We start from the raw sequence: 20,537 nt of genomic DNA on the forward strand, positions 1-20,537 counted from the left end.
TGCAGGCTGCTTGGCCCCCAGGTGCTCAGTGTCCCACCTTCTGGGACTCCCAGGTGCTCAGTGTCCCGCCTGCTGGGACTCCCAGGTGCTCAGTGTCCCACCTGCTGGGACTCCCAGGTGCTCACTGTTCCACCTGCTGGGACTCCCAGGTGCTCAGTGCCGCACCTGCTGGGACTCCCAGGTGCTCAGTGCCCCACCTGCTGGGACTCCCAGGTGCTCAGTGCCCCACCTGCTGGGACTCCCAGGTGCTCAGTGCCCCACCTGCTGGGACTCCCAGGTGCTCAGTGCCCCACCTGCTGGGACTCCCAAATGCTCAGTGCCCCACCTGCTGGGACTCCCAGATGCTCAGTGCCCCACCTGCTGGGACTCCCAGGTGCTCAGTGCCCCACCTGCTGGGACTCCCAGGTGCTCAGTGCCCCACCTGCTGGGACTCCTAGGTGCTCAGTGCCCCACCTGCTGGGACTCCCAGATGCTCAGTGCCCCACCTGCTGGGACTCCCAGGTGCTCAGTGTCCCACCTGCTGGCTCAGGACCCCAGGTGCTCAGTGCCCCACCTGCTGGGACTCTCAGGTGCTCAGTGTCCCACCTGCTGGCTCAGGACCCCAGGTGCTCAGTGTCCCACCTGCTGGCTCAGGACCCCAGGTGCTCAGTGCCCCACCTGCTGGGACTCTCAGGTGCTCAGTGCCCCGCCTGCTGGGACTCTCAGGTGCTCAGTGTCCCACCTGCTGGGACTCCCAGGTGCTCAGTGTCCCACCTGCTGGGACTCCCAGGTGCTCAGTGTCCCACCTGCTGGGACTCTCAGGTGCTCAGTGCCCCGCCTGCTGGGACTCCCAGGTGCTCAGTATCCCACCTGCTGGGACTCCCAGGTGCTCAGTGTCCCACCTGCTGGCTCATCCTGAGCTGTCAGCACTGCAGGGTTTTGAGACTTCCATGGAATCTACTCCAGAAACCATTGGGAAGATCAAGGAATCCTGCTTTGGATTGTAAAAGCCACGAGATGGGGTGTGTAGGCCTCTGACCATCGACAGCCAGCTGTTCCTCTTCCCCAGGGAGAGTCCACGACACAGGAGCTTCTGGAGCTGAGAACCAAGCTCTCCAGGCAGGAGAGCCTCCTCCAGAGCACGGCCGAGCGCCTGAGGACCGCCAGCCGGCAGAAGGAGAGCCTGGAGCAGTTCATCTTCAGCCAGCGTGGGTGCCTGAGCCGGGAGGGGAGTGGGTGGGGGGGGGGAGGGGGGACTCCGCACTGAGCTGCGGATGGGCAGGGGAGGGGAGACTGATGTGATGCCCCTGCCTCCTGCGCCACGAGTCAGCATGAATGCAGAGCGATGTGGGGCTTGGGGGCAGCAGGAGGCCCAGGCTGAGTTGGCCTGGAAGACACACTGGGGAACACACCCAAGGCCAGCGTGGGCCCCGCTTGCTGGTAATCTCCACCTTGTTGGGCTCTTCTGTTTTTCAGTGACCAGGACGCACGATGTCTTGAAGAAGGCAAGGACTAATCTGGAGGTAAGGAAAACACCACACACCCACCCGCATCTGTCGCCAGAGTCTGCGGGTGACCCTCCGCCTGCTCCGGCCACCGGGCTCCTGGTCCGCGGAGGAGCGCAGGTGGTCAGCAGGCAGCCAGCGGGCATCCTCTAGTCCCCCCCTCCGCCCTCCACTGGGGGCTCCGTCTTCTCTCTTTACTCCACTTCCCCCTCCTCTTCTGCCAGGTCAGGGCCCCAGAGAAATGCAGCTCAGTTGATTCTGGAGTCAGAGGCCCCGTGGGAGTCGGCCTCTGCCTCAGCCCCAGGAAAGGGCTCCTGAGGCCGGTGGTGTGCTGGGCTTTTCTGTGCTACTTTATGAAAATATAAAAGCAAAGTGTCCCCTACTATGTTGAATTCACTGCACACTATTGGGCCGAAAACAGCAATTTGATTTTGCTATATCCTTTAAGCAACATCACACAAAAAAGCCGTTGGGTCTTATTGACCTAAGAGAATTTGATAAATAGTGGTTGAACCGTAGAGGGAAAGATGTGCTGTACACGGCAGACATTCTCTACAGTTGCTGAAAGCACTAACACACTTCCTAGCAAGTACTTTGCAGAAAAACTTGAGATGTTAGAAATGGCTTCCCAATCAGAAACCGAGTCTTCTAACCTGGACTTTAACTGCTTTGCCATAGCAGCCGAGCATATTTCTGAATGGTAACCAGGGAGCATGTGGGTTTCTCCAGTGAGAAAATGGATTAAACTCTGCACCCCCCCTTTTTTTTTCTTTTTCTAATTCCCTCTTGTTTTTCTCTTGATGATTCCTTTCTTTCCTGAGCCTTTTTAGAAGAACACTTCCAAGATTGCCTCTGTAAAGCCTTATTCCTGTCCCAGCAAAGGTAACCCACCGGCTTCAGCTCCCGTTGGCTCCCCGGCTTGGAAGTTTCTCTCTACCCCTGCGAGGCCGTGGCAAGGGGCCTGGGCCGGGTTCTAATCCCAGGCTTGTCACTAACCGGTTGTGTGGCTTTGGCTGCCCTTCAGCTGTAAGAGGTGGCACCAGACCTAAATGATCTCTGATGTGGCCCCTTTTTCTCCTCAAGTAGGAGGGGCTCTCGCACAGTGTCCTCTCCTTCCCACAGCGCGCCGTTCTGTGTGTGCATGTGTCATACTGAGCATTCTCTCCCTGGGAGAGCGCAGAGCCATCATTTTGCTGCAAAGTGAATTGGAGAGTGAGCGGGCCCCTGAGGGGGGTGGTCAGATCCGGCCACTGGGTGCAGGGTGGCTTGGAGCAGCGATATCCCACGCGAGGAGACGGAACCTTCCCACTAACCTGGTGGCACCCCTTGCTCCCCGGCCACAGGGCAGCCCCTCGGCTCCTCCTCTTAACAGGCCCTCGCTGTGCTGGCTTCTGCCACCACTCAGCTCCCTGCAGCCTCGGTGCCCCCAGAGGGCCGGACAACAGTCCTCACATGGTTGTGGTTTTGTCTGCAGGTGAAATCCCTAAGGGCTCTGCCGCGCGCTCCAGCCTTGTGACCCTTGCCTTCCAGGAGCCATGCAAGAAGCGAAGCCACCAGAGGTCCTTAAAGCAGCAGGAAGGATGGGCCTGCCCCCCTTTCGTGCAGCTGCCTCTCTGCTGAGGAACCCCGGCCCTGCTCCTCCTCTCCTGCGGCGGGGTCAAGAAGGAGTCAGATGCGGCCAGTGGGGCGGGGCGGAAGGCGGGGCCTCCCCTGCACTTACAGACACCAGCCCAGCCCCCTGCCCAGCACTAAGCAAAACATGCTGATCACTAAGCAAAACCCGCGTAGCTTGTAGAGGACCTGGGGCGCTGCTTGTGAAAGCCCCGGGGGCCCGGGACCCGCAGCCGCACATCTGCCCCAGCAGCTAAACCTCAGTCAACTCAGGGGAACCAGGACCCTGCTTCCCACGATGGGCATGTGGTCCCGACACTGGAGCTGCTCGGCAGACCCAGAAGCACATGGCGGAGCAGCGGTGCCCTGCTGGGCAGGGGGCTCAGCACCACTCAGAGCCATGCCTGCGCCTGCCCGGGCCAGCTCAGCTGGTCCCAGGCCACCGGGCATCCGCCCGCACAGCAGCAGTGCGTCCTTTCAATCCTCACGGTGGAAGGGGCGACTCCCGGACACCATCTCATGCTTAGCCAGCGCCCTCCTTTATTCTCCCGTGATCTCCAAAGTGTGCCGGCCTCACGCTGGGTATGCTGTCCCGCTATCACCGGATTTCCCTCCGGGGACTGGGGACACATGGCCAGCCCAAGCCATTGAAAGTCTGTGTAAAGCAAACCAGTGACCTTCGTAGGTGGCACGTGAGAGACGGTGTGTTAAAGCCTACCTAGCCTGTCTCCGCGGTGCTTCAGAGCGTGTGTATGTGTGTATAGCTGTATGATACGTATTTATATATGTTGCTAGAGCGATAGATTGAAGGCTGACATGACTGGTGGACAGGATCTGTGGGAGGAAATGAAACCTTTCTTTCTGGGGGCTATTAGAGCAAAATGTGCATAAAGAAATAAAAGGTTTTCTTCGCCTGCTTTGTCTCCAGTGTCTGCCTCAGTCTCTAGGCTGCCTGTGTAAGAGCAGGAAGTACACAGTTCCTGACACATGTAATCGATTATTAATCGATATTGATTGAATACATGAATGGAGCCAGAGGAATATAGGGAAGTACGGTCTTTATGGCCACACAGACCTGGGCTTGCGTCCTGTTTCTGTTACTTAAGAGCCTTGTAGTCCGGCCGGTTATTTTCTCTTTGAGCCTAAGTTTTCTCGTCTGTGAAATGGGGAGGTTGTGGAATGAGTAAGTGAGGCTGTATGGCAAGCACTTGGCACAACACCTCACGTACACTGGGCAGTGAGTGGCTACTTGATCTTATGATCAACGTATTGATCAACAAGGCTACAAAAGCGAATCAGATGTAAATTCTGGCCTTGTTGAGCTTGCAGAGGGGGAGGGCAAGAAAAACCTGCACAACGAACCACAATACAAGGCAGGACACATGTGCTGCCTGAAAGTGCTGTGGTGTTTGGAGGAGGGGAATGAAGTCAGGGATGACAGGAAGCAGGATTTAAAAATGAATTATATTCATAAGAACAAAGGAAACCCAAAGCTAGTGGAAGGAAGGAAATAAGAAAGATCACACCCTTCAGATGCCTATCCTGCCCCCGCAAATAACCAAACTACGGTGTTGGCGATAATATGGAGAAACTGTACCCGTGTGCACTGCTAGTGGGACTGTAAAGTGGTGCAGCTGCCATGGAAAACAACATGGAGTTTCTTCAAAAAATTGATAATAGAACAACTACATCATCCTGCAGATCGGTTGAAAGAAGATATAGTTGCATATGCATGTCCATAGCAGAATTGCTCTCAATGGCTAAAATGTGGAAGCAACCAAATGTCTACAGATGGACGAATAGATGAACAAAATGTGATATATGCAGACAATGAAATAGCATTCAGCCATTTATTTATTTATTTATTTATTTTAAAATATATTTTTGTTGATTTGAGGGAGAGGGAGAGGGATAGACAGAAACATCGATGAGAGAGAACATCTATTGGCTGCCTCCTGCATGCCCCCTGCAACCTGGGCATGTGCCCTGACCAGGAATCTAACCGTGACTTCTGGTTCATGGGTTGATGCTCAACCACTGGACAACACCGGCCGGGCTCATTCAGCCTTTTAAAAAAAGGAATACATTTCTGATACATGCTATTACATGGAAGAACCTTGAAGACATGCTCAGTGAAGGAAGCCAATCACAAAAGGACAAAAGTAAGGGCAGGAGGGGATGATGGATAATAAGAACATTTTGAAGTCGGTGGATTTGTGGTTGACGGTTTTGGAAAGTTAGGAGTAGGCATCCTAGAGTAAGCGTTCTGGGAAGATGAAAAGAACGAATGGGAGAGTGAGGTGTTAAGCGTCATATCTTGGGGGTAGTGTGCTAATTGTCCTATGGCAAGGTCCAAGGCATGATGGTGAGAGTGGGCCTTAGTGTGTGGTGAGGAAAGTTCCGAGTGAGGAGGGCAGGATTTGAGCGGTCACTGCGGGGGGGGGGGGGGGTCCACATGGAAGCTGAAGTCACAGAGCAGGGGTGAGGGAGAGACAGAACAAGCACTCCATGTCTTGGTGGTGGCAGGTCTGAGGGTGAGTACAGGTGATACAGCGGATGGCAACTGCTCCCGAGGCGCGGGGGCTTCTGCAGGGGAAAGGAGAGAGGGTTTGGATATATTGGTGGGGGCGAGGAGGCGAGCTCTCCCACCTGCAGGCTGTTGTTCCCTAGTTGGTGAGTGGAGAGGAAACACCTGTTTCCGATGGAGGGGAGGCTGGGAAGGTGGACGTCACCAAAGGCCCAGAGGACTCAGGGGTGGTACAATAGTATGGGGATGAGTTACAAAACTTGTCAATCGTTTGGAAAATCCAACTATTGAAAGAACACAGACTCCTGCACAGAGAGGCACAGAAATGCCTTGTTAAACGAGGGATGGTTGCGCCAGCTCCTCCAGGACCCGGCTCCAGGCTTCCTTAACTCAGGGCTCTCACCCTCTGGAGCTGTGGTTGGGCCTGGGCTGCCTCCCACACAACAAGGCGCCGCCATGTTTCTCAGCCCCAGCGAGGCAGCGCCCTTAGGAGGAGATGCTTTGTGCCCACCTTCTCTCCTTCCCGCGCCCCACGGGGCGGGCGGGTGATGGGAGACAGTTGGACTGTGTGGGTGGTTGAGTTCCCTGGGGGACCTCGGAGCCACCAGGCAGAAGGCATCCGAGCCGCCGCCGGAGGGGCTCCTGGAGCAGACCCGCCCTCACGTCTGGGAAGTGATGGGAAAGAGGTAAGTGCTCCCTCGTTTGGGTCCTAAATGCTATGCCGGGGGTCGGGGGGCAGAGGGGGTCCAAGTTCTGGGTCTGAACTTATATGCCAATTGCATGCTCGTTTATTTGTGCCACCTTCATGGGGTCACGTACGTGGCCGTTTAGAAACCTACAGTCTCCCCCCGGCCTCAATCAAGATTCATTGGGAAAATGTGGAAAAGGCTGCATAATTAAGTTCTGTTTTGCCATGACTTCTTTACCACCTGAGGGCTTAGCCAACAAAGGTTAGTGGTGAGCCCACAGATATTGGAATGAAAAAAAAGAGACTGAAGAGTACCACGTCTCTGTCTTGGTTTTGAGTCCCATGTGGGGTGCATCTGTGCCAGGTGCCCTTCTGCTTCTGTTTGGGAGAACGGCTCTTAGCATTTCCTTTTTTCGGGGTGAATTCCGCTGTTCCCCAAGCAACAAGGAGACACCACAATATAATTCAAGGCTTGAATTAAGCGCATATGAAGTGCAGCTACCAAAGTAAACACGTTGCCATTGAAATGTGGCGCAGGCCATCTACACCGAGCATGTCAGACTCGCGGCTGGTGGGCCGCATGCCTCGTTTATTTGGTCCGTGTTAGCCTTTGAGTTTGATATGCTAGAATAGAGCTACACCAAAGCCTTACATTTCATTTATTTAGTAAAAAACATGTTTTTATTGATTTCAGACAGGAAGGAAGAGGGAGAGAACCATCAATCAGCTGCCTCTCGCACATCCCTCACTGGGATCAAGCCCCCTACTGGGGATGACCTCCTGGTTCATAGGTCAACGCTCAACCACTGAGCCACAGCAGCCAGGCCAAAGCCTTACATTTTTAAAAAGGTTACCTTCACTGTTCTGAAATGGGGTTCGTGGGGATTGGGATTGACTAACTCCTGCCAGGGCAAGCCCGTTTGGCTGCTCTGTAATGGGCACTTTAAGGGGTGGCAAGCCACACCTCTACCTGCCCACTCTCCCAGGGTGAGGGTACCCTCTCCCACGGGTGAAAGAACCATTTCTGGGCCAACTCCTATGTCTCCAGCCTGACCTCTCTCTTTGGTTCTAGACCAGCCGTGGGCAAACTACGGCCCGCGGGCTGGATCCGGCCCGTTTGAAATGAATAAAACTAAAAAAAAAAGACCATACCCTTTTGTGTAATGATGTTTACTTTGAATTTATATTAGTTCACACAAACACTCCATCCATGCTTTTGTTCCGGCCCTCCGGTCCAGTTTAAGAACCCATTGTGGCCCTTGAGTCAAAAAGTTTGCCCGCCCCTGTTCTAGTCCCACAGTGGGTGCTGGATTTTGTCGAATGTTTTTTCTGCATCTATTGATATGATCATGTGATTTTTATCTTTTGTTTATGCGATGTATCACATTTATTGATTTGCAAATATTGTACTAGCCTTGCATCCCTACAATAAATCTCACTTGGTCATGGTGTATGATCTTTTTGATATGTTGCTGGGTGTGATTTGCTAGTATTTCGTTGAGGATTTTAGCACCCATGTTCATCAGGGATATTGACCTATAAGTTCCTTTGTGTTGTCTTTATCTGGTTTTGGAATTAGGATAATGCTGGCCTTGTTAAAGGAGCTTGGAAGTCTTCCCTCCTCTTGAAGTTTTGGAATAGTTTGAAGAGGAAGTGTTAGTTCTTCTTTGAATGTTTGGTAAAACTCGCCTATGAAGCTGTCTGGTCCAGGACTTTGTTTGCTGGGTGTTTTTTGATCACTGGTTCAATGTCGTTAGTTGTTACTGGTCTCTCAGGTTTTTTTGATTCTTTCTGATTGAGTTTTGAAAGATTTTATGTTTCTAGGAATTGGTCTTTTGGCCAAGTTGTCCAATTTGTTGGCATATAGTTGTTCATAGTATTTTCTTACAATTCTTTGTATTTCTGTGGTGTCAGTGGTTACTTCACCACTTTTGTTTCTGTTTTATTTATTTGGGTCCTCACTCATTGTTTCTTGATGAGTCTGGCTAAAGGTTCATCAATCTTGTTTATTTTTTCAAAAGAACCAGCTCTTGGTTTCTTTGATCTTTGGGTTTTTGTTTTGTTTTGTTTTTGTTTTTTACACAGAGGAAGAGAGAGGGATAGAGAGTTAGAAACATCGATGAAAGAGAAACATCGAGCAGCTGCCTCCTGCACACCCCCTACTGGGGATGTGCCGGCAACCAAGGTACATGCCCTTGACCGGAATCAAACCTGGGACCCTTGAGTCCGCAGGCCGACATTTTAATGATGTTGATTCTTCCAATCCATGATCACGGTATATTCTTCCATTTGTTTATGTTCTCCTCTATCCCTTTTTTTCAAAGTCCTGTAGTTTTCTGAGTACAGGTCTTTTACCTCCTTAGTTAAGTTTATTCCTAGGCATCTTAATTTTTTTTGCAATGGTAAATGCGATTGCTTTTTTAACTTCTCTTTCTGTAAGTTCATTATTGGTGTATAAAAAAGCCATAGATTTCTGGGTGTTACTTTTGTATCCTGCTACATTGCCAAATTCATTTATTAAGTCTAATAGTTTTTTGATGGAGTCTTTAGGGTTTTCTATGTACAATATCATGTCATCTGCAAATAACGTGTCATTTATTTCTGCTCTAATTTCCTTCCTTCTTCTTACTCATGGCTTGTTCTTTTGCTGGTTCTTTTAGTTGTAGGGTTAGATTGTTTATTTGAGACTTGTTTCTTGAGGTAGACCTGTCATGTGATGAACGTCCCTTTCAGGACTCCTTTCACTGAGTCTCATAGATTTTGGGTTGTGTGTTCTTTGCTAGAATACAACTGATCAAGTATAAATGACTGGCATGTCCAGAAAATTTGCTGAATTGTAAAAACAACCTTGTGGTTGCTTTATCTCCTTCATGTGAAGATGTTTCCATGAAAAGTACAGGGTACCCATCACTAGTGAGAAAACAAGGCTGCTTCCCACCACTCTGACTTCTAGAGGCTAACCCAGGGGAGGGGCTCAGCCCAGGGAACTGAAATCTACACCAGAGTCATCTAACCACAGCCCCCCAGGACACGTAACGTGCCGAGGACACCCTACGGATGCGACAAAGACCAGCTTTGTCAGTGAGGACATCTGTGGCCCTTCCAGACTAGCCTTCAGTGTCCTGTCACGCACACGCATGTTCAGTGTCCTCCTTTCATTATGTAAATCACAACAGTGGTTCTCAACCTTGGCTGCACATTAGAATCACCTGGGAATCTTTTTAAAATCCTGATTTCTGGGCCTCATCCTCTGGAAATTCTGTTTCTTTGTTACTAATGTTGTGGCCCCACCCCATAACAAAGAAACAGAATTGCCGGAGGATGAGGCCCAGAAATCAGGATTTTAAGAAGATTCCCAGGTGATTCTAATGTGCAGCCAAGGTTGAGAACCACTGCGCTAGCAGCTGAGCTGGAGAGCACTAAAGGTCAAACCACAGCTGTCAACAATCATTAAAAAGCATAAAGCACTTTACAAATATAAAAGTGCTAGTTTTTTTATTTGTGCTACTTGGCAGTTTTGCATTTACTCCTCTCCCTGCTTGTACCCTCCTTGTATAAAGCCTGGAGCTTTCTACTGTGCCTTCGTGTAAAAAAAAAAAAAAGTTTCTACTCAGACCAGAGCCCAGGCCAATAGGAGTGAAGGTGGGGGTTCCATGAGCTCCCCCATCACCATGGGGGAGGGAGATACACAGATACAAAGCAAAGGCAAATGAGACAAAGGAGCCTTGCCCCCCAAGATGTGAATTTTGCTTTCCTGTGTCCCTCACAGAAGGCCAGCAAAGCTCTGGAAGTGGTTGACTTTTGTAGCAGGTCATGGGGGCCACTGTGGATGGTCTGAGGTTCACTTGAAATAAGCACCCAGCTGACCCGGGAAAGGGAAAGGCGCCCAGAGCTGGGATGGTTCCATGTCCCTGCAGGTAGAAGGTCACGAGACCTGAAACACGGAGCCAGGCGCACACCTGGCCCTGGGGGCAGGGCCTGCTCACCACAGACCCCCTTGGCCCAGCACGAAACCCGGACGTTTCAAAGGAAACGGCAAAGAACCAGATTCCCTAGATCTGAAAAGCAGTTATGAGTGAATGTCTGAGTTTCACCTTTGAAATGAGGGTGTGCAGCTTTTCTGCCCAGCTTCCCCTGGATGCCCCAAAACAGCAGCTAACTGTGGCTCAGACAGGAGAGCGTCCGGTATATCCTCCCGCAGGATGGCAGGGTTCCTCTGCTTTTCCTGGGACTCGAGCTGATGGGGGGACAGGACATGGCTCAACACTGATGGGACCAGGATAATTATTCACACCCACCTTTTACCCCATGACCCTCACTCCAACCACACCCTCTCCTGATTCTCACAGAACATCGCAGCCCAACCTACTGTCTGCCACCCTGTTCCCCGCCCCCTGAACCCCATCTCCTCAGGTCCTCAAAGTGCCCGTTTAGCTCCTAGAGTGTTGGAGGGAGTCAGCACGCTCATTCTAGATGGGTTTGCATTTTTAATTTTATATAAATGGAACTGTACTCTTTCGTGTCTGCATTCCCTCATGTAGCATGATTTTTTATTTTTTTCAACCCTCACCTGAGGGTATTTTTCCACTGATTTTTAGGGAGAGTGGGAGACAGGAGGAGGAGATACACATCCATTGGTTGCCTCCTGCACACACCCGGACAGGGGCCAGGAACCTGCAACCTAGGTACATTCCCTTGACCAGGAATCAAGATCTGCAGGCCGACACTCTTAACCACCCAGCAACCGGCCAGGGTGTTTTTGATGTCCTCACTGACAAAGCTGGTCTTTGTCACATAAGTATAGTGTCCTCGGTATGTTACCTTTCTACTAGGGGCTGTAGTTAGAGGACTCTTCGATAGCATGATTTTAAAATCCATCCATCTTACTACATGCATATTAGTACATCCATACACTACATCAACAGTGCCACTCAGTGTATATTCACCTTTTAATAGACATCTGAGTAGTTTCCAGGTTTTGGCTGTTATGAATAAAGCTATTAATGGATATTCAATTACAGACTGTTGTGTGAGCATATAGTATAAATACTTGGGAGTAGAAGGGCTATTTGTGATTGGTATGTTTGTGATTCAGCTTTTCCAAGTGCTTGTACCATTGTTCATACCATAAGAGGAGACTTCTAGTTGCTGTACATCCTCAGCACATGTGGACTTTCCAGGTTATCTTAGCCACGGTAATGGATGTGATGGTAACTCACTGTAGTATTCATTTGTTTCCCTGAGGACTGAGGCAAGCATCTTTTCATGGGCTTTTGGTCATTTATATATCTTCTTTTGACCAATTCTTATATTGCATTATCAGAAAAAAAAAAAGGTGTAACATCAGTACACTGAAAATCAGAACTAAATAGATAAAACTTCTTGTGGGTTGGAAGACTCTACATGGTTTAGATGTCAATTCTTCCCAAACTGGTCAAAAGATCTAATACAATCCAAAATTCCAGCAGGTATTTGGTATTTATAAGCTGATTCTAAAATTTATATGGCCCTGGCTTGTGTGACTCAGCTGACTGAATGCTGACCCATGCACCGAAAGTCCCTGGTTCGATTCCTGGTCAGGGCACATATTCAGGTTTTGGGTTCAATCCCCTGTCAGGTGTGCACAGGAGGCAGCCGATCGAAGATAATCAGTACAAACATATAAATGCAAATGATTTTAAATGATCAAAGCAACTTTATGGCACTATTTTTATAAATTTCATTATTTTTTATCCCTCCAAAATACATATAAATGGAAACCTGCTCTTCAAATGCAGGGGAAGGCCTCTGCCTATAATTTAGTATTACATCATAAAACATTCTGATATAAAAATAAGTATGCAGCTCTTACACACTATACATATACACACACACAATATATTTGTAAGTAGTTATGAACTTTCTACTTAGACATATTCCTTTAGTAGAAAGTTAGAAAACTGGGCAATTCCCATGCTTTCCAGCCCTGGGAAGATAAATATAAATATAACCTCTCTGATTTTTTTTAAAGATGAAACATGTAAATGACACAACTTATTTAGACATGTACATATTAGAGTACAGCAAGGACAGTGCCATGACATAAATGACAGTGTGTTTCTCAAAGAGATAAAATTTGAATAAAAATGCAAAGTTGAACAGGTAAGATGACCAACATTGTTATGTACAGGCTCCAGGGGAAATCAGAATTCTCTCACTAGAAACAGACCCACACCCATCCCAGCCTCCCGTGATGTCAGCACCCGCTGGCAGCAGTCGCGATCTTCCTGTAGTCACCTGTCTAAGCAGGCTCCATAAGGCATCTGTTTAAGTCCAACAGTCAGTAATAAGGGCAATGAGAAATCCCCATTCCCCAAAAAAAGCGTAAAATCTACTTCTGTGACTCAAGAGTTCAACCAGGTCAAAGCTCTGATGAAAGGCCATTTGTCAATTTCTTTTCCTAAAACAGTCCCAACTCCCTGCCATGTAGACACACATTATACATACAGGGCACTCATCACCCAGAAGCCAGCCAGGAGTCTCAGCTCGACTGCACTTTAGTTAGAAACAACTAATTTATTGAGAAGGATAAGCAGTTCGCAAGTAGGATATTTCTATATACAGAAACAGTCTGTAAGAGTTAGTTTAAGGAGGCCGCTCTAGGTCATTTCCATGGTCCTTTCAGCTCTCCATGACCGTGCATTTGTGGGCAGAGGACATTCAACTGTGCACCTGTCTCAGCCGGAGAACGCAGGGTCACAAATCTGCCAGGGCAGAAATAAGATACTCTTGAAATGTTAACTCTAGGGAAACACACACCTAGTTAAAAAATTTCTTTGCTTTCTGCTAGATTATAAGGGGACCAACTCCTGAAAGGCCCAACCTTCGAGGCACAGAAAAGATTTCCACGACTCATCGGTCAAGTCCAAGCAATGGAGCCCACAGGCAAAGCAGGGCCACATCCTGGGATCCTCGGCAGACGGTAAGCTCTTACTTGGCTCCTTGTAAGCTGACTTGGCCTCTAATGCTGCTGAGTTCAGAAGTCCTTTTTAAAAGTAGAAAAAGCACCATATTTCAGTTCTAGGTCAGTGTTAAAATCAGCTTCTCCCTCTTTTTCCTCTTCCTCTTCTTCTCTTCCAAGTGGCTGGTAGCATCAGCGAAAAACATAACTTCACTTTTTGCCTCGCACTCCCTCTTGAGATAGTTAAGACCCGCCAGGTTGAAGCCGATAACATCCTGAAGCAGAAGACAGAAAGGTGAAACTTGTCTCACGTGAGCTCAGTACCTTAAGAATCAGCTTATGTGAGTCAGGGGCCAGTAAGCCTGGGGCCCTGTGTTCCTATTCCTACCAGCTCCACCGCCAAGCTAACCTCAAATACAGATCATGTCTGGCCAATACCCCCCAAGACAGAAGGAGCCCAGGGCGCTGTGCCTCAGTCATACACTAGGGTCTCCCCCCGCTGCTGTAGCTCTACAACATACTTACCCGGACTTGGCTGACTTTTGAAATAGTTGTTTCCTTCAATTTTTCGATCACTGGCACAAGCATTTGGTTGCTAGTGATCTGCCCAAAGTGAATCCTAATAGAAAAAGAAAACAGCCGTATTTTGAAGAGGGGTAGTGGGCTGGCTCTACTTACCCCTTCCACAAATAGCAAACAGACACAATAGCAAAGCAAAAACACCCGTTACAGCATCATGGGAATATAGAGACGTTTCTAGTAAAAAGGAGAAAGGACTTTCTTCCCTACTATTCAGTTCTATCTGATAACAGTTTAAAGACACTGTGCCAGACCCTATCACAGGTTCAAACTCAGACCTGGAGGACCCAGACACCTTGATGAGCACAGGCTCCTTCAACCCCACTCACCCTCGCCTTCGACTGGGACCTGCCATCTCTACCTGTGAGGTAACTGGTACCCACCTACAACCATCAGATATGCTGGCATTCAGGGTGTTTCTTTTACAGAGAGTAATCCTGATTCAACAGTTCATATGCCACAGCAACAAGAAATTATTAGTAATACTGTTAAGTCCTTACATTTTACCCCAAATTCTAAATATGGCAACAGAACAATGTAAATATATTGTTCTTCTTTCGCTAACATCCAAATAGAAAAAGTATGGAGGAGGGCTAAGAATCATGAAAACAGGCCAATTCACCAACTTCACTAAACATACCTGTTTCTTTGAACTACTTGGTATTGGCTGACCAGTTTTTATTTTGTCCTCCTAACAGCATTTTAAGGAATGTCCAATTTGTCTCTTCATGTTCTCTGTTCTATCAGCTTGAAACAGAGGGGCAGAGAGTGGGAGATAGAGTAATACATTCTTAAGCCTTTGTAAATAGTCCTCTCAATTACATATGAATAAGAATTCTTCATATTTGAGAATATAATCTAATGAACATATTTTCTGATTTAGTTTCTTTTATATATGCCCTCCTTTGCATCTGTACCTTTGCAGAGCTGGAAAATAATCCACTATTCCTGAAAAGGCTGTTAGGAGGACAAGGCAAAACCATTAACTTCAACTTACAAATGAGGCAAACTGCTTAGACCCAGGCTGTTGGACTGCAGCCTGGCGCCTGACGAAGCATTCCTGAGCAATGTTAACCTCACAGTACTTGTTTTAAGGGCAAAACTGACTCTGACTATTCTCAAGGACAAGGAATAATTCACGCCAGGCCGCACTGAAGTTCTGTGACAAACATCGGTTTCTTCATCCCAAAGTGGTGACAGCTTCAGTGAAGGTTCCACTGGAGCAGTTGTGCTGAGAAGACAGGGTCTATCCTGGAAAAGGAGTTACCTGAGGAGGAAGAAGAGGCACCTACACAGAAGTTCCACGTCAGAGCCCAGCTGGATGAACTCATTGAAGAGTCTCAGGATGTCCGGGACGTAGGAGAAAGGCAGCACCAGCAGCGACTCTTCCAGCTCACTGAGGAGAAAGCATCAGTCAGCGCAGCCATCTTAAAGCTTTCCTCGGCTATTTTTCCGACCGCTTTTATTGAACAGACCTTACCCATTTAGAGTGAAATTCAATATTCTAGATGGTTCTCTTTTCAATGTTTTGTTTTTTATATTTAATATTTTAATCTATTGGATGCATTTTGGTCCATGGCACAGCAGGAGAATCTAACTTTTTATTCTTCTAGAAACCAATTTCTCCAAAGCCTATTGTTGACTATTCCATCTTTATTGAGTCCTTATAATAGTCTGAGGCCTTCTGAGTCTGTTTTGATGATCAACTGATTCTGACAACAACCCTGTACTATTAAATTTTGCCAATTAACAGGTTTTTGTTTGTACGTTTTTAAATCTAGGGGAATAGCTCCCCCTTGTTGCTCTGATTTCATTTGTTTTACTTTTCTTGAACTAATTCTAGCATCATTTCAGCAATTCCAAGAGGATTTCAAATGGAATCACAAAACTGTAAGTTAAAGAAAAAACCTTTAAAACACAGACTCTTCCCACCAAGGAACGCACTGCACCTCCATGGATCTAAGCTCCCGTTACATGTCTCTAGTGAAGGCTCTTGTTTACTACTTGTAAAAGACACATTTAGATATTGTAGCTCAACCTCACAAGTAAAATCAAAAGGGATATCACAAATAAGAAACATTATTCCAAAAATATACGACAAAAGACACAGAAATTATTAAAAACCAATAAGGGCTAACAACTACAAAATTTTAACTTCATCAATAATCAGATAAAAATCACCTTCAGAAAAATAATGACAGATTTCTACGAAAAGGTGTTCACTGAAGCAATATTGATAATAGCAAAAGACATGCAAACTCCAATAGTAATTATTTGTATAATGGAATATTTTGAACTAATTCAATGATTTTGGTAAACGCTTAAGAAATATTCTGTGAAAAAGGACAGGATACAAAATTGTATGCAAGATGGTTCTAACTGTGTATGTGCACAGGAAATAAGTCAAAGAAGCAAACTACAAAGAATGTTAGCTGCTGCTATGACTGAATTACAGAGATCAAGCATGTCAAACTCAAAGGCTAACACAGGCCAAATAAACGAAGCATGGAGCCTGCGAGTTTGACATGCTTGATATAGATGATTTCATTACCTACAATATAAAGTAATACTACCCTTCATTTCGCCTTAAAAGTAGAGCCTCTTACCTCTACTTCAAAAAGAACACTATAATAAATTATTTTCCCTCAAAATTTTGACATAGTTAACCCTACAAGGATGATGAATCAATTATAATTTCTCCTTATCTCATGTTTAGATACACAATAAATGTTGTTAGCTGACCAGTGATAATAACTGTGCACTGAGACGCACCTTGACTTGATTCCTTTAAAAATCTCCAACACGTAAGCTGAAGGCTACAAAGGAAGGACAAAGGTATTAGTGACAGTCTTGACTGGTTTCTACTGAATCTCTCATTTCCTAAAATCCAGGATCCTCTCTCACGAGACAGTGTACTGAAATGGCAAGACGTGCATGGACCCAGTGTTAGTCAGCTCTGGGTTCACGATCCAGCTCTGCCACTTACCAACTACGTCACCTGTAGCTCTAAGTCAGGCCAGTTTCCTGTCTGTAAAAGGAAGATGCCCTGACTCACAGGACTGTTGGGAGGAATGAGACATGCAAGTCACGTTCTAAGGAACTGGAGACTGTTGGTAGTTGCACTGCACATTACTCTCCCTCTCTCTCCTGTATCTGATTGATACTAACTTTTCCTCCCACACCATTAATTTCGAAGTTCATTTAGATGAACAGAATCTTCAGAGGGCTTTGGACATGAAACATGAATAAGCACTAGAAAACTGAAGAATGCCAGGCCAGCCCAACCAAAAAGGATGACCTGGAAGTTACACTAAACTGGTCCTTTACAAATTCGAAGTAATAGAGGACACCACCCTTCAGGAGGGATTTTTAATGACCAAGTATTACCTCCTCCCTCACCTCTGACTGACCAAGAGGAAACTTAGACGTACTCACAGAGATATTGCCGTAAGCCATCAGGATGGGGTTGGTGGGGAGAGGAACCTGTGAAGAAATTATTAAATCCAGTCATTAAAAAATGAGACTTTGAAAGTGCTTGTCATAGACAGGGAGATACTAGTATTTTACATTTTAGAAAGAGACAAGACTGACCCCCAAACAGAAAGAGTGTAAAGAACCATCAGGCCTTTCAGTTTCGATAGTGCTTACGAGTGAATTTGGGCAACAGGTTTCACCAGAAATCTGACATGGTTACCCTGCCTCCAAACCAAAGTAGGAGCGTGAGTGTCTACTCAATACAATAATCTCACTTTGCTGTCCTTCCCGTTTATTAAGACCAAGCTTCCCCCATCCCCACTTCCTCAATTCGCTCTTTTTAATGTTTGAATGAGAACGAATTCTATTACATCCCTCTCTTTCCTGACCTGAGTTAGTAAGTCCTGAACAATGGTTTTCCTCTCAGGAATTCTCTATCTATAAATGTCTCCCAGAGTGTAACGTCATGGGCTATCTTACCTCTTTCCCTGCAGCTTTACAAATGGCTTTGTGTTCTTTCATTTTTGCAGTTTCTTCTCGGTATAGTTCAACAGCCTCCATGATCCTCTCAGCCTACACAGACGAGGACAAAGGACAGAAGTCACCATGACACACTCCTTCATCCCAGAACACTGCACCTGGAGGGCCTGATGGGAAAATCACCAAAGCGCTTGACCCAGTTTAATAAAGATGTGCCAACAGAGTGGCAAACTGCATGCAAAGGCATCCTTGGTCCTTCTTTTCTTTTTATTTCTAGGGAGGGACTAAGTGTCCTGGCTTCCGGTAAGAATGGAGGTGGACACCTGGGTAGGGCAGCCCCAGGAACAGCTGAAAGGTGCTACTTTCAGGAGGCCAAGCTTTCCTTTCTAGAAGGCAAACAGGTGCAGCAACCCCTGTCCTTCTTACAAAGAAGGAAAATGGGTTTTGATCTCCCTATAAATTTAATCAATCTTTTTTTTTTTTTTTTTTGCCACAAAAGACTATTTGGTTGATAAAGACTTTACTAAAGAGTCCAGATCCTATGAAAAAATGAGGTACTACATTCTATATCAACTTACTGCTTTGACTGTTTCAATAGTTTTCTTTCCAGTAAAGTAATTTTCTCCTTGAGTCTCCCCTGGAACCTGCCAGAAAACAAAGAGATCCTTGAATAATACTGTTGACAAGCATTAAAGAGCCAGTAAGTTAACCTACTAGCCCTAAAAGAACAGGCACTATGGTTTCATAATAACAATACTGGTCATCAGCTACACTCACTGAGGACTGAGAAAGGGCCAGACACCATGTTGAGTATTTTACATGTATTATCATAAGAATATTTTTCTCTACAAATGTTTTAAAATAACACCCAGCTTCTCAATTTTTCCTGATTTTAATTTTTGTTCTATAGTGAAATAATTCCCTGAAGTCTCCTAAAAAAAAAAAGCCAGAATACAGTTGACTGAAAGGACTACGCATAATCTGTCTCACCTCAGCTGGTGATGACCTCGGCATCTGCCCCAGTTCTAACTCCCTCAGAAATTCTTGAAATTAGGCTAAATTCCAATAAGATAATTACAGGCACAATCCCAGGATCCCAAGTTTACTTACTGCTGGCTGGTCTTCTTTGGCCACACTCTCCTCATATTCTGCTTCCCTTTGCTGCCAAGACACAGACAGAAATTAATCTGAAGGAAGAAACATGGTCTCTATGCAAAGTGAAATGAGGAGGAGACAGTGAGGAGCTGCTGCTTTAAAGTCTAATCCCTGTGGCCTCGCCTCTGCCCGGCTGCTGAAAGGTGGCAGTCGTCGTGGGAACATCCCCCATCTCAGGCGTCCTTGGACTTGCACTGCCTGAGGGGTGACTACACCAGACAGAGAACTTGGGTGGGGATAGCGTGTCAGACACCCACCAGGGCATTTGTAACCAGGCCCAAGTCCTTACCATTTCCCTCTCCTCCTCAAGAATAAGAGGCTCCCTTGTTCTCTCCCAAAGTCTCAGAGACTTGTCATGGGACGATGACACGACATAGTCTCCATTGGGGCTTACAGCCAAGCACCATATCTCCTGGTGGTGCCCCTGGAGAGAGGAAAAACAAACCCCCAACCGGGAGTCAGAATGTTACTCACAGATGGCTACCTGCTCACATTAGGGGAGCCAGCACCCAGTCTTTGAAGTACTTCAGTCCCAAGCCAGCAAGCAGGCGGGTTACCTCCAGAGTCTGTATGTGCTCAAAGTTGTCCGCGTCCCACTGCTTTATCTTCCGGTCTTTCCCGGCGGTGAAGAAGAGGTGAGACTTGGGGACAAACTGTAGGTACATCACACTGAAAGGCGAGAAGAGTATTCAAATGTCATCCAAGTCCACATTATTCAGAGTCTTACATACATCAATAGCTTTTGAATAGCTAGTCCTAGAGTGTCTTACTTATACTTTAGAATTTTAAATGTATGACGATCTGAGACACTAAACATAGACACATGCTCAAGGGAAATGGTACAGGCGACTGAAAGGGAGTCTCTGAAAAGACTGCGCCCACCTGTCGTCGTGTGCAAAGAGAGACTTGTGGCAGTCCCCGAAGTCCAAACCCCAGATTTTCACATTCCTGTCGGCAGAGCCGGTTGCTATCAGTGCTCCGTCCTAAGAGGAAGAGAGGAAACACATCGCTTCACTTGATTATCTGACTCTGTAAAGTAGAGAAAGACAAGCTACCAGAACACTTAACCCACTCTCTCCAAAACATGAAAATCAATGCCAAGAAAGCAACCCCATTTCTCTACCAAGAGCACCTACTTTGCCTTTATCCGCAAACCTACTTAAAAACTTGTTAAGCAAAAGCTTCAATGTTTCTGCACGGCTACAGGGCTGTGTTGTGCCTTGGTGGAGATTGTCTATTGACCTGTTAAGTAGGTAGGAAAAAGAACCTCTAATCTGCTACAGAATTTGGGCGAAGAGAGGGAGAGAGAAGGAAAGAACGAGAGAAGTATCTACTAGAATGTTGGGACCTTGCCATGTTCCCTATCACATTTCTCTCTCCTCTTCCTATTTCAATGCCTAGTTCAAATGGCTGTTAACAAGAAAATCGGAAATCTTTTTTAGCACCAACTTGTTCTGTTAACTTGCTCACTCAAGCACAGGCCCACGCCTTTCATACCGACTGGATGTTGTTTTTAAGTATATATCGCCACCCTAATCACAACTAGACATTGCAAAGATAGGATTCTGGTCAAGAGACTAAGTTTACAGAGTGGAAAAT

General features: G+C 46.8%; 2 protein-coding genes across 5 annotated transcripts in view; one reads left to right on the forward strand and one right to left on the reverse strand.

Annotated features, from left to right (window-relative positions):
• Positions 1 to 3,248, forward strand: part of LOC102430540 (myomegalin) — a 139,152-nt gene extending 135,904 nt beyond the window's left edge. The window contains 4 exon segments of the mRNA XM_023761248.1: positions 1,049 to 1,187; positions 1,456 to 1,502; positions 2,315 to 2,366; positions 2,959 to 3,248. Of these exon segments, the coding sequence (XP_023617016.1) occupies positions 1,049 to 1,187; positions 1,456 to 1,502; positions 2,315 to 2,366; positions 2,959 to 3,104 (384 nt within the window). The 3' untranslated portion in view covers positions 3,105 to 3,248.
• Positions 3,249 to 11,985: 8,737 nt separating this feature from the next.
• Positions 11,986 to 20,537, reverse strand: part of WDR3 (WD repeat domain 3) — a 30,326-nt gene continuing 21,774 nt past the window's right edge. For all 4 annotated transcript variants that reach the window (XM_006097478.3, XM_023761246.1, XM_023761244.1 and 1 more), the window contains 11 exons: positions 19,821 to 19,921; positions 19,496 to 19,607; positions 19,228 to 19,362; positions 18,894 to 18,944; positions 18,362 to 18,427; positions 17,784 to 17,876; positions 17,265 to 17,312; positions 16,602 to 16,645; positions 15,097 to 15,225; positions 13,776 to 13,869; positions 11,986 to 13,525 (listed from right to left, as the gene is read on the reverse strand). In XM_006097478.3, the coding sequence (XP_006097540.1) occupies positions 13,370 to 13,525; positions 13,776 to 13,869; positions 15,097 to 15,225; positions 16,602 to 16,645; positions 17,265 to 17,312; positions 17,784 to 17,876; positions 18,362 to 18,427; positions 18,894 to 18,944; positions 19,228 to 19,362; positions 19,496 to 19,607; positions 19,821 to 19,921 (1,029 nt within the window). In that variant the 3' untranslated portion in view covers positions 11,986 to 13,369. The remainder of the gene's footprint in view (positions 13,526 to 13,775; positions 13,870 to 15,096; positions 15,226 to 16,601; positions 16,646 to 17,264; positions 17,313 to 17,783; positions 17,877 to 18,361; positions 18,428 to 18,893; positions 18,945 to 19,227; positions 19,363 to 19,495; positions 19,608 to 19,820; positions 19,922 to 20,537) is intronic.

This window comes from Myotis lucifugus, unplaced genomic scaffold (genome assembly GCF_000147115.1).
Source record: "Myotis lucifugus unplaced genomic scaffold, Myoluc2.0 scaffold_203, whole genome shotgun sequence".
Taxonomy (NCBI): domain Eukaryota; kingdom Metazoa; phylum Chordata; class Mammalia; order Chiroptera; family Vespertilionidae; genus Myotis; species Myotis lucifugus.